We start from the raw sequence: 13,426 nt of genomic DNA, 5'->3' as shown, positions 1-13,426 counted from the left end.
AGAGTGGCGTCTGGCGGGTGGCAGGCGACAGGAAGCCAATAAGTTGCTGCAACAAGATGCAACACATTTCGTGGTCTTAAGGTTAAGGTGGAATGCCATAGCACACACATTCAGCTAATAGATAACACAGGGAAAAGACCCATAGGACATAGGTGCCATCCTGTGATTTCCATTTGGAACTTATTTGTATGTGGTTAGGCCCTCGGATGAGCGGCACAGATAGTTCAAATTTCGATACGTTTTATTTCAATGGAATCGAAATCTGTTGAGAGCGGTCAAGATCCCGAATTGCTTTGGCCATTGCATCCTCTGGCATTATTGTCAGACGAAAGACACAACGAAATGACAAATGTCTTTCTTGTCCCATATAGAGTATGGGGAACATCGGGAGCATCGAGAGCCTCAGGAGCATCGAGAGCGTCGGGAGCATCGGGTGCCTCAGGAGCATCGAGAGCCTCAGGGACATAGGGAGCCTCAGAAGCATCGAGAGCCTCAGGATCATCGAGGGCCTCAGGAGCATCGAGAGCCTCAGAAGCATCGAGAGCCTCAGAAGCATCGAGAGCCTCAGGAGCATCGAGAGCCTCAGGAGCATCGAGAGCCTCAGAAGCATCGAGAGCCTCAGGATCATCGGGAGCCTCAGGAGCCTCAGGAGCATCATCTTCTCGGCACTCAACATAGGCACATTTGTTGAGACTCTTTTGGTCAGCTCATCGCGTCCTTGTGCTTGTCCCACACTGCGGTCGGGTTCGACGGATGTCATGTGGCAGAGACAGTGGCATTGGCGAGCGTTGAGTCCCATCCACAGTACGCAGAGAATCGAGGGATGTGCGGCCTCGAATGTGCACCTCACCAAAAGAAAGCGAAGATGGATGTGTGTTTTCTTCCAAAGGACTCGAAATCAGTCGAATGAATAGACATCAGCGAAAGAAGACGCCATTTCCCTATAGCTCGGATGGCAGCCATTTGGAAGAATCTGCTATATTTTGTGTGTTTCCTTCTGAGGCTCTGGCGGATGAGTCAAAGTCCTTCCTAAAAACCCTCCTCTGGCAGCCACTCTCACACCCGTAGATTTAATATTTACTTGATTTATTACTATCATTTTGTACTCTAATTGATCTCATTTCATTTCATGCAATATGATTTTGCAACATTGCAACATGTCGACGAAAAAAAACACACTGCTTTTATGCCACCAAAAATTGTTTTGAAAACAAAACGACCTCCGACCCGGAGCGACCCAACCTTCTGATCTTCTGCTCGCTGTTTGCCCCGAATCGACCCACAACATTTTGTCTGCTGTGCTAATTTATATGTTAATTTTTTCATATTTTCCCCCACACAGAGCGAATATTATTTTTGTTTTTTTTTGTTGTGCTGGCGAGTGTTTCATACAATATTTCGTTGATGCGGTCGCTTTATTTTGTATACAAAAACAGGAAAGGATGCCCAAGAGCCGTCAAAAGCCACAGCCACAGCAACGTCTATTCAAAAAGGCGTTTTGGTTTTTTCTGGGATTTTATTTTGCATGAAATTTTCGCTGAACTCGCACAAAAACCAACCGAAGGCAGGGGGGGAGGGGCCGGGCATAGGCAGCTTTTTAATTTTCGGCATGAATTAGAATAATAGTCAACGGATATTACACAATGGCAGACTTCTCCCCCCCGCCCCTTGGGAGTCCTTCTTTGCGTCCTTTTGCGTCCAGGGACGTGGTCAAAAAAGGCGAGTGCCTGGGCAGGAGGGGGGGAGGCGGCGGCTCGTGCTGTTTCGTGGGATTTCCGGTCAGCTCGGTTGGTCTTCTGGGGCTCGGTATGTTGGCCATTAAGGGAATAGTTGATAGAGGAATCTTTAATGAGAGGCTGGCAAAATTCTGTTTCACTTGGGGATTACGCTGGGAGTTCGAAAAAAGGATTTCATAGAATATTTGAGCAGCCATTTTCAGAGTTTTCTGATCAGATAATTGCTCGCCCCCTCCACAATGGGCTCCAGCATTCCCTTGTCCTTATTTTTGCTGTGACAAATACAAATTTGGCAAAGTATTTAAAACAAGTCGCTGGGTGAGCGGGGCAAAGCGGGGAAAAGCACACAAAAATAACACAAACGAGGAACAAGGACATAAAAAGTGCTGACACCTTTGAAAAATTTTCACGCTAATAAAACACAAAACATGCCAGAGAGCAATGTGAAAAGCGTGAAAAGCGTGAAAAGCGTGGAGGAGTCCCAGTCCCAGTCCCAGACAGCTTTTGCAGTCTCTCTCGGAGATGGCGATAAAGTCAGAGGAGGTCCAAGAGGGTGGGGGTGGGGCAGCTACCGAGCAACCGCAGAGGGATCCCAGGACTTGTTTTGTATTTGTCCCTTGCCTTTCCTTTCCTTTCCATTCCTTTCCTTTCCTTTCCGAAATAAAAACCCACACAAAAAAAGGGGGCAAAAATTTGTTTTAATGCCGCACTCTTTTATGCTTTTCTTTACAACTTCTTTTCAGCTTTTTCTTTTTGTTTTGTCATGTACAATTCTGCAGCGACAGCAGTACAAAATAATATCCCCCAACCCCCATCCCCATCCCCTCCCGAAGGCAACCGCAACTTGTGCAACATCATAAACCCATTTGCGTTTTTAATTAGTAACATCGCAACTTTGCCAGTCGTAGGAGACTGCTCGAAGGGATTGTCACAGTGGGGCGGGGCAAAGTGGGGGGGGCAAAAGTAAATGACCATGCACAAAATGTTGCACTCCCAGCAACAACACAACGAACAACGAGTGGCAGATAGCAGAGCGAACAAAAAACAAAAAAAAACAAAAAAACTGGAGCAAATAAGGTAAAAATTTTTAATTGCCGCTGAAGCAAAAATTATTAAGTTGCGGTTTGCGTGGGTGCCGAGCGGGTTAGCCCCGTCGAGTACCCACCCATAGGGTGGGGCTACCCCACCCCCACCCTCGCTCAGGTCAGAGACCATCATCATAAAGGAGTCGGCGGGCGAACAAAGTTAAAAAAGCGCAACTCAAGTGGAGCAGCCGCCTCCAGTCAGAAGAGGATTCCGTTTCGGTGGGGGGGTTGGGGGGTTTGCCCATCCATGTATATGGGGCAATGACCGAGGGTTACCGCTGCTGACCAGTGAAGAGGAGCACAGTTGGGGGTGGGGGAGCTCCCCTTTCGAGGGAGTTGTGTTTAAATTTGGTGGAAAATACACCGAAAAAATCCTACGTGGCGACACTTTAACAGGCAAAAGGTCCTTTTCCCTTGATTCGCTTTTGGTCAGGCGGGCCAAGTCCACAAGTTTATGGAGCATCGAGCACTAAACGTTCTTCCGAAAAGGGGGAGCCCGCTGGCCAGCTAGTTTATGTGTCCGCTGTCCCATGTGCTCGCCCCAGTCATATTTTATTTCCGAGTTTCCTTTCGAGCCACGTACAAAACGGTCCAAGGTCCTTTGGTCTGGTCTCTCCGCCGCCCGCCGCCCGCCGCCCGCTGCCCTCTACCACTTCCACCTCCACCAACAATTGACAGAAGTCACAGTCCAGTCACAGAGCAGTTGCCACAATTAACACTACAGGGCGGGGGCGGGGGCGGGGGCCGGGGGCTGCGGACCGGCGCTTGGGGGTCGTACGAAGAAGGAGCTGTTGCAAAAGTCCTGGAACCTGGAAATAAGTCAGTCCAGCAGTACGTGAGTGCGCAACAAAATCCGTGGAAGCACGTTGCACGTGTCACCTCACAGCGGCGCCCTCTGGCGTCTCTTTAATCCGCGCACCGACCCTTCTCTATACGGTTCTGTGCTCTTCCGTTTCTGTTCTGTTCCGTTTATTACGGAATTTTGACGGATTTTTAATCGTTTTCCATCATTTTATCATCCCCGACTGACAATAATAAATTGTGCTTTGACTTTTACAGGCAACCCTACTCGCCTCCTCTCCTCCTCCTACCCCCCCTCTCTGCTCGTAAAATGCGTAACGCCGCCGACGGCGACTATTAAAAATTACATAATTGCTTAACTGCCCCCGAAAGTCGTTTTCCCCCCTCCTCCTCTATCTCCTTGCCTCTTTTTCCGTAGCAAATTGCATTATTTACTTTTCAATACATTGCCAAAAAGAATCAAGAATCAGGGGAGGGGCTGGGCGGGAGGGGAGAACTTGAACAAATTTGCTTACGAAAATTTAAGTATGAAATCGACCATGACTAATCGATTATATAAGCGGACGACTACACGAATAATATGCCAAAATATTATTGCAAAATTGTAGAGTCGAGAGAGAGAGAGAGAGACAGGAAGAGGCAGAGGGTTGCTAAAGAATTAAAAGCAATTATTTATACTCGAAATGGTTGTTGCAGAATGGACAGTGATTAAATATTTTGTTGGGATCGGAGGTGGGCGTGGTGGAAAGCCCAAAACTTTGTTGAAATATAAACTGATTTCGCCCTATCGAAAGTCGCCCAGGACTTTGGTTGGAACTGTAGATTAATCCGTAGACGAGTCACGGCTAAACCACATTCGACTGTCTTTAAGGCATTGCAAAACGAAATTTTTATTCTCGACCTAACAATACACGGAGAAAATACATATTTTTGTTGTATTTTTAACTTAAAATCAAAATACCCCCCGCTGTGTTAACATTTATTTACGCTTCAAACAAGAAGAAGAGACCCGGTAGCCCCCCGGCGAGAGGGCAGAGATTTTTTAAATTGCTTGTAAAAAAAAAAAAAACAGTACCTAACAAACGAGTAGCGAAAGCAACAAAAACCAGCCTGCAACATTGAGCATAATTACATACACATACGGTGTAGCATTGCGGTGTGGGCATAACAGTTTTCACCAGGCGTTTGTGACGCACAAAGTAATCAATATTTGATACCCTTTGCCATGGTCGCCAAAGTTCCATCTTGAAGGGTATCTGCAGTCGCGGCCTGCGGGTCTGGTGTTTCTGTGGCATTGTTTTTGCCCTGCTGCTCGATAAACTTGTAACTGTATGGGGCGGGGGTTTTTTTTTACAATCTGGTTTTGGGTGGGGACTGGCGTAGGAGTAGTACCATTTACACAGCAATTGAACCCTAAAGTGCCAAAGGGTTAAGACCCCCCAGAGGCGGGGGAGTCCAGGGCAAGGCAACGTTGTGGAGAAGGCGTCACCACTGCAAAAATTGCATTTTATTACACGTTCGATTGATTCCACTGTGGCCAGATGGGGTTAGGGCAGGTCTGTGGCAGGGGGCATGCCACTCGCCTTTATTAAGTGGAGAGTTTATGTTTATATTACAACAGCCAGGGGCAGCCTGAAGGGGCAGACATGTGTGAACTATGGCGAGTGTGTGTGTGCGAGTGTGGGTGCCCCCGGGGGGATCTCGGCTCCACACTCGCTTCAAATTGAAATTGTCGATTTAACATTTTGAATTATCGTTTAGCAAATGGTCAATATTTTCCATGCCCGCTATTGTGGCACACATAAATTGTATGGCCATAAACAATCAATTACTTTGTGTTCTCGTTCAGTCTCGTTCCCCTCGGGGGACACTCGCTCGCCCTGTGTCTGTGTTTGCAATTCTCTTTCTGTTTACCAAATAAAATCGAGTTCATGTTGTTCTTTATTGGCGATATGTGCTATATGCCCTATTGATTACAGCTACAGCTATGTGGCAGTCAACTCATATCGCAGCACTGAACTTTCAGCCAAGGCGAAACGTTCAGGGCCACACTGTCAAGGACAGTCACTAAATAGAGAATGAGGTAAAGTCCCCACTCTTTACACTTCGAAAAGGAATCTGAATCCCATCTGTTCTGTGTTGTATTGTTTATTCCTGGCGCTACATTATCTGAGGGACTAGGGAGAGTAGAGTTCTACAAGAACTGTGTATTTTGTTATTGGATTCAAGGGACCGACTCAGCTGCCCAAAGAATAGTGGATAATTGAATCTTTATAAATCGTATATTATATATTTATATATATATTGCAAAGGAACTAAATTGAAAACTAGTCTCAAAATTAATTTTCTGAGGAATTCCAGGCCTGGGTCATTCCAGAATCTTTCTGCCCTGCTCGTCAGTAGGTTCGACGCATAGTGGCGAATTCCGCCGTTTCAGCTTGCTAAATTAATAACTTCTGAAAAAATAGAGATAACTTCATGAAACAAACTGCATTTGAAAGAAAAATCTTTCAAAATTGTATCTGCTTAAATACATTATGCTACAGTGTCTAAAAGCTTAACAATAATGGGTTAAAGTTGAACTTTGTTGCCGGTGCATATTTTCCAATGTAAAATGCTCAATTTCTATTTTTTTTTTATCGAAAATTACTTTTAATGGTGTTTTTTACTATAAAATATTATTTTTTAATTAATTTTTAACTAAACCAAATATTCAAAAATTTAAAAAAAAAAATATTTTTTTTTTAATCTGAAAGTTGGTTTAATTTTGTTGTTTCTGTAAAATAATCCTCCACTTCCTGTTTAGTGGGAGGAATATCTAATAAACTTATCATTTCTGAAGAATAACTGCTTGCCGATGAAATATATGGATCTGAAGAGGCTGCCAACATGTTGAAAAGGTCTTGGTTTTGCTTAATTCGTGATGTCTTGCACGTATTCATATTCCTGTATTTTTTGTAGTCTTTGTTTCTTGTTTCCTGGGCTTCCTCTGACATCTCTCCAATTGGTAGGCTCTGATGTTCAATTAAAATTTGACCATGTGCCAGAATTTTATGAAGCGTGGGAGTTAGCTTCTTTTCAGGATATTTTTCCAGTAACAGCTCTGCAGTCTTCGAGGCATATTCACCAAACTTGCGGGTATTTATTTTTTCTTTGCAGTTTAAAATATTTAAAATGACACCCAATTTTTTGATTATGTCAATATCCACCCCAGTTATTTCTGCAGTAGCTTAATGATTCTTCAAGTATGAAGAAATGTTGCAAAATGATGTTTTTTAAACAGTTTCTTAATGCTGTGTTAAATAAGGTACTTTTTCTTGGTCACTAGAATAAAGGCACTAAAACTAATTAACTTTTTGACAGTAAAGTAACTAATATTACAATTTAATTTTTATATATTGTAAATCTTAGATTTATAATTTCAATAATGAGTACTGCCTCCCCTGTTGAAAATAACTTCATATATCCGGTCCTTCATAGAATAGTAGCTTAGGGAAATCCCATATGATTGCCTGTCGAGTCCACAGAAGACCAGCTAATTATCATTCCCGACATCTTAATTGTTTTCTTTATGTGGGTTATCTTCAGTCTTGGCCCACAAGCTGTTAATGGTGTTCACACGCTGCTGCTGGAAAAAAAAAAAACCTTAAAGTGATATGCAAAAAGTGCCAAAAATAAAACCATCCACAAAGACTACAGAAAAAGTATTTCCACGCTTAATTAGGCATAATTAAAGCTCAATTAAAACCGCACACAGAAACTACATTTTGATAGCCTTCGACGCACCCACCACAGCGACGGAACGGAACGGGACGGGACGGGACGGAACGGGCGAAAAAAAAACACCTGAAAAAATACATATCTCTCTTTCTTGCGACTTTGATTTCTGGCAAATAATTATGGTTTAATTTTGATTAATGATTTTTTGGTTTTTTTTTTTTTTTTTTTGCAATAGACGTGGGAGCGGGGCGGTGCGGGGCGGGACGGGACGGTTTAAACGTGACTTTTTTCAGAGAGAAAATGCGCCAAGGCGAAGCCGAAGCCGAGGCAAAAATTGTTCAACTGTGACTCCGATTGCCCCTCCCCCCCTAAATGAAATTCTGCGGAATATACGATGTTGTAGTAGTAGGAGAAGCTTGAATCAATATGTTTCCCCTGTTTCGGTTTTCGTTTGCCATGGACTCGTTCGTCTATATAAAGTCTATAAAACGCTTTCTGATTGTAAACAATACAGACGATTTAATATTGCGCGCTCGTTGACTCTGTGCCCCCCTCCCCCCTGCCAGCCACTCTCTGGGGTCTCCTGCGATCCAGCTCATTCTCAACTACCGACTCTCGCCTGAAGAGGGCAACGGGGATCAGGGAACGGGGAACGGGGAACGGTGCCCAGCCAGCTCCCTGTTCTGTTCCCTGCGGAAACTTCAAATAAGCAAACAACACGCTGAGCACGCGGCATACCAGGAATCAGACCCACCAGCGGATACAAAAAAAAAAAAAGTGGAATTGAAACGCATGTGCGCAGCGGAGGGACGGGGGGGAATTTTTTCTATGTGTGTGCTGAATGGAAATGAAAAAAGTTTAAGTTTAATTTGAAAACGCAAAAAAAAAAACGGAGAGGAGAGGGAGAGAGTACAAAAAACTCCACAGCATTCGACAAAGAGGAGGAAGTGGGGTGGGGGATAGGTTAAGTGATGGCAGCGGAGCCGGGATCGGGGCAGGGGGGCAGCGGGGCAGCGGGGTGGCGGGCAACGGGTGTCATGTGTGCTGACAGAGTAAAGACTTATTGACAGTTGGCAGCCAGCACCAGCAATAATACGGGGATACAAAATGAAAATAAAATACACAAAAATACAAAAATATATATAAATGGCCACAAGAATCCTTTAAAGTCGAGCAACGGCAAATAAACAAAAGGATTTCGGATTTCGGATTTCGAGGAAACGAAAACAAAGAGTCGACCGAACTGATGGAAGGAAATGGCATGGATCCGAGAAAGAATGAAAATGAATGGGAGGAAATATCGGTGAAAAGTCAGGAGAAAGTCTGGCGAATACCCATACCCATATTTAAAGATTTTCAAATGTTTTCCCCCCACATTAAAGTGTACAAAATACACAAACTTTATAGCCATCGTAATATCCTTAATGTTACAGCAATAATGTTTAAAGTCCAGTTGAAAATGCCCAATAAATCACTAAAAATTCGTATGATTACTTTATTTAACCATAAACTACAAATCTACTTCCAAATGAGTGTACATTCCAGGTTTAATATCTTATTCAACCGCTCTGTTCTGAGTACTCCCCATAAATGGATCACAGCCTCTTAGCAAAAAAGTCGTAAATGCACGAAAAAAAACACAAAAAAAAAAAACTGTTTGATTTACGTTCTTCTAATGATGCCTCACAACAATCAGCCGCAATTGAGACCTAGAACAGAAATGCCAACCAATAAAACAGAGGGAAATCAAAGCCAGCAAATCAACCTGGAGCCGGTAACCGGGAATCGGGAACTAAGAGTCGACTCGAATTGTGGCAGACCAGACTCGGTTTGATTGCAACAAAAGACACCAGGGAGAAGCGGTATTCAATACTCTCTTGGCACTATAAATTATATGGCCGGGGCAAGAAATCGAAATCATGACTGAAGCTCTTTTTTTCTCGACTCGTCTCTGATTATGAGACTCAAATTGACCAAGCTGTGGTGGGGCTGTGGGGAGGAAGCGATCGCATTTCGAGTCATAAATAATCATAGTTGTGCCATTTATTATGACAAAATATCATTTGGACATTTGTTTGCAGCTTCCACTGGCTGTGGGTCCAGTGCCAGTGCCAGTGCCAGTGCCTCTGCCTGTGCCTGGGTCTTGGTCTGAGTCCTGCCTTTGCTCCTGCTCCTGCTCTCCCCTCCTATTTTATCGCGATCGCTGGATCTCTCTTTCTCTGTCCGCTCCCCCGGATTCGAATTGTTTGCACAATTTTCATTGCAATGTCTTTTTGTGCTGCGTTTTAATATAAATTATTTTTAACAATTTGCTGTTGCCCCTTCCTCTTCCTCTTCCCCTTCTCCCGCTCTTTAGATTCCCCTTTGGCTGGGTTCCCTCTTCTTGGGCTCTTATTGCGCAATCTGAGACTGGAACTGAGACAATAAGGCACAAAAAAGAGCACGAAATCAGGGTTCGGGCTAAGGCATCGAGAGGCTTTAATACCCTTTAAAAAGATATACACTATATCAAAACAAATATGGCTGTTTTTGAGAGTATAATTATTCTTTTGATAGAACTATTCAAACGAGTGCAAATATGTATCTTGGCAAGTAGGATATTGATATATTTGATATACAAACAGTCCCCATATGGTGTGCTACGTCTTGCTCTCCAGCAAGCCCTTGAACTCTACTTTGTTTAGTGTACAAAGAAGAAGTTTTTACGGCCCCCAGACGCTGCCGCGGGCCCTTGACCTGCCCTGGTCCTGGTCCTGGCCCTCGCCCTGTCTTGGCGGCTGCAACCAAAAGGCGCATTAATCTCAGCCAACGAATGTCAGGAATTGTGGCTATGCCGACAACTCTCAGTGCGGAGCGGTGGACCTGGAGAGGGTGTGGACTGGAACCACTGAAAAGTGTAAGTTTCATTTTGTTTCGTTTATTGCTGAGGCGCAGCCAAACAATCTTCCTACCTAGCATTCTCAGGGGCAGGGCAATGCAATTTTTGATAAGCAGCCGGCCAAAAGGGAAGCCACAGAGACAGTCTCAGCAGCGGTGGGGGGGGACGAAGAGAAGTAGGAAATAGAGCTTGAGGTAGTGCTGGACGGTGGAGTCTCCGTCTCAGTCGCAGTCTCAGTGTTAGTCTGCCCATCGACCCAGCCAATGTCAACAGCATTCCCTGCAGTCGCCAGCAAAGCGGCAAACACGAAACAAAAGAAGCCTCAAGAGTCGCGATTCATTTCGACTCGACCGGGCATCAAATCGAGCCTAGCTGAAGCTGAAGCTGAGCTGCGGAGAGTGCTGAAGGCGACTCTAGACTCCACTCCACTCCACTCCACTCCAGACTCGGGTCTTTTGTGCGAAAAGTTCACATTGCCTGGGGCTAAATATTGTCATGATTATTATTTATGGCACAGTCCGAGAGCCTGAGAGCTGAAAGCCGGTAATGGAACTGCTGAAGCGGCCAAAATTGATACCAGGAAGTTGGTCTAATGTCTGCCGCTTCGATTTGTATCTTTAGCTGTCGATTCAACGATACAGCATAAGGCATAGATCTTTTCCTCTATTTCTAGTTGATGGTGACTGTTCAAATCCATGCCATCTATGGGAGATACATTTCTTCCTTCCTGATCTTGATCTCATTATTTAAATATTAAATAGAGGAATCTTTTAGTGCATTCCCTGGCTTTGTTGCATCTACGACAGCGAGTACGCGTACTATATCTCGTCTAATTAAAATTTACAGCATTTTAAATGGTCGAGGGGCAGATGCAGCCGGCAGCCGGCAGCCGGCATTCGCCTCCTGCTGGGCCCGCCGCCGTTATCCTCGCTCGTGTTTGATCTCTTAATGCTGGCAACTCTGGAGCGCAAGGCAGGGATGCATTGCACTTTTAATTTATGCTCCAGACGCCCAGCTCCCACTCTCGCTCCCTTTCCTTGCCCCAACTCTCCGTAATGATTATTTTTAATTTTGTTTGCATTGCTGCACGCTGCACGCGCAACATTTCAATGTCAGGGAGAGAGAGAGAGCCCTTGCCCTTGCCTTTGCCATTGCCTTTGCCTGAACAGCATCTGCCTTATGTAATAGTCGTCGAGTGGCGTTTTTCCGGCAGCTCTGGAGCTCTCCATCTTTTGTGTGTGCGCATCGTCACCTTCACGATTGTGTGGCGCTATTTTCGTGGCACTTGAAATGCGTTTAATTGGTTCGACTCGGCTGGAAATAGCTGCTCTGCCCCCTTCCGCCCTGCAGTCCCTTTGGCAGAGTGGCGCTTCACCCCTTTCTGGTTATTAATATTTACAACCTGGCCAAGTAATTTACAACAGTTATGAGGCCAGGGCGGGGCGGGCCGGGCCGGGGCGGGGTTGGTTAATAAATATTTGAAATTCCTTTTGAAGTGCCCCCGAAGTGGGGATAGGGTCGGGGCTAGAGGATTGTATTGGTATATATGTATCTATTTTCGGGGGATTCTGTTCTGCCTCAATCGATTGAAGCTGGTCATGGCAACCAACTGGAACGATGAATTTATTCAGCCACATTTTTGTCATTTAAACGAACATTCCAGCAACAATTGTGATACATATTTGCACATTTTCTACATGAATCTCGATTCCACAAGAGAACAGATGAACGAACTATGGATTCTGATGGATTCGGAAAGATTCTGGTAGATTCTGGTAGATTCTGGCAGATTTGGAACTTTGGAAAGCAAAACGAAAGCAGCTTCAGATTCCCATGGGTGGACAGGAGGGCCAGGGCCCCCACAAGGAAGTTGAGAAGCAGCGCGAGGGAGACAGGGGGAGACAGAGGGAGCGGGGGAGCGAGCGAGGCCAAAGTTAAATTTATAATATCACGTCGGTCAGTTCTCGTTTCCCGTTTCAGTCTTTCCCAGTCTCCAGAGTGCATGGAAAATTCTAAAGAAAAAACTAAGGAAAAACTTTTGCATGGCATGCCGATTGCAATAAGGGGAACAGGGAACAAGGAGGAGGCAACTGGCCAAGTGGTGGATGCAGATGCGGGTGGGGCATAGATTTGGAAACTGCAAACTGCACGACTTTAGCGTTTTTTGATGAATGCGACGACGACAACGAGGGATCGGAGCAGTGGGTGGAAGCTGGGCGCTGGGCGATGGGCGATGGGCGCTGGGAGCCTCGGACTAGGCCTGATTGCTGAAATTCACGCGACTCGATTGTCCAACAGACTAGACTCCAGTTTCAGTCTCCGGTCTCCGGTCTCCAGTCTCCAGTCTCAGTCCCAGTCGCAGAGTCGCAGAGTGGGGAGAGGGAAGCCATGGCCAGAGTTATGAGCTTTAGTTTTAGTTAAAAGGCCCTGTTCTGGCTGGCCCTCATAAACAAATTTGAGTGTGTCTGCCACAGACGCTGGCAGAGCCGAGCCAATGGGAAAGTAATTTAAATGCAATGCCGAGCAGGCAAATTGTGGCCATTTAATGAGCGATTAGAGCGTCTCGCAGCCAGCGATGATGGCGTCGAGGCACGACACAGGCCGGCGAGGAAGAGATGCAAAAGTTATCCAATAGGAGGCCGTTTACCGTTATGATTAGAAGCAGATGAACATTTGAATTTTGTGGCAGAGTTTTCAATAAAGGAAATGGCCAGTCAATGCGTGGCATATCCAGGAAGTGGAGGAGAGAGGAGAACTCTCATTCGAGAACCCTTTCGAGTCCACTTGCCAGACTCTCATTAAGGCTAATCACGACTGTAGACCTAATTGCGCTTAAATGGAAACTCTTAAACTGCACTCCAGCTCCAGCTCTAGCTCCAGATCCCCTCCGTTATATCGAGCTGTGTTTACATGCCACCAGGCTCATTGAAGCTGCCACTTCACAAGCTGCCACGACAGGCGAAGCGGCACTAAGCCCACGCGATTAGTCAAAGACCAGAGGCAAGCGCAGAGCCAGAGCCAGAACTCGGCTGGAGTGTCAATTAAATTAATATCAATTAAAAGCCATGGCAACTTGTTGCATCAACTGCATCTGGCGCTGTTTCTTTTTGGAGGGGAAATTATGCACACGCCATCGATGCGATGCGATTCCAGGCCGCCTCCGCGCTTGATGAGAATGAGAATGGGGATGGGGGAGTGGGGGGAGT

The 13,426-nt window shown here is 45.4% G+C and overlaps 1 protein-coding gene across 1 annotated transcript; it reads right to left on the bottom strand.

Annotated features, from left to right (window-relative positions):
- Positions 1 to 275: 275 nt before the first annotated feature.
- LOC117186692 (IgA FC receptor-like) lies at positions 276 to 2,951 on the bottom strand. Its single transcript, XM_033387777.1, has 2 exons — positions 2,930 to 2,951; positions 276 to 658 (listed from the first exon to the last, which is right to left on the bottom strand). Exons 1-2 carry the CDS (start codon positions 2,949 to 2,951, stop codon positions 276 to 278), a joined length of 405 nt encoding a protein of 134 aa, XP_033243668.1.
- Positions 2,952 to 13,426: the final 10,475 nt, after the last annotated feature.

This window comes from Drosophila miranda, chromosome XR, assembly GCF_003369915.1.
Source record: "Drosophila miranda strain MSH22 chromosome XR, D.miranda_PacBio2.1, whole genome shotgun sequence".
NCBI classification, from domain to species: Eukaryota; Metazoa; Arthropoda; class Insecta; order Diptera; family Drosophilidae; genus Drosophila; species Drosophila miranda.
This window is presented reverse-complemented; position numbering and strand designations above follow the sequence as displayed.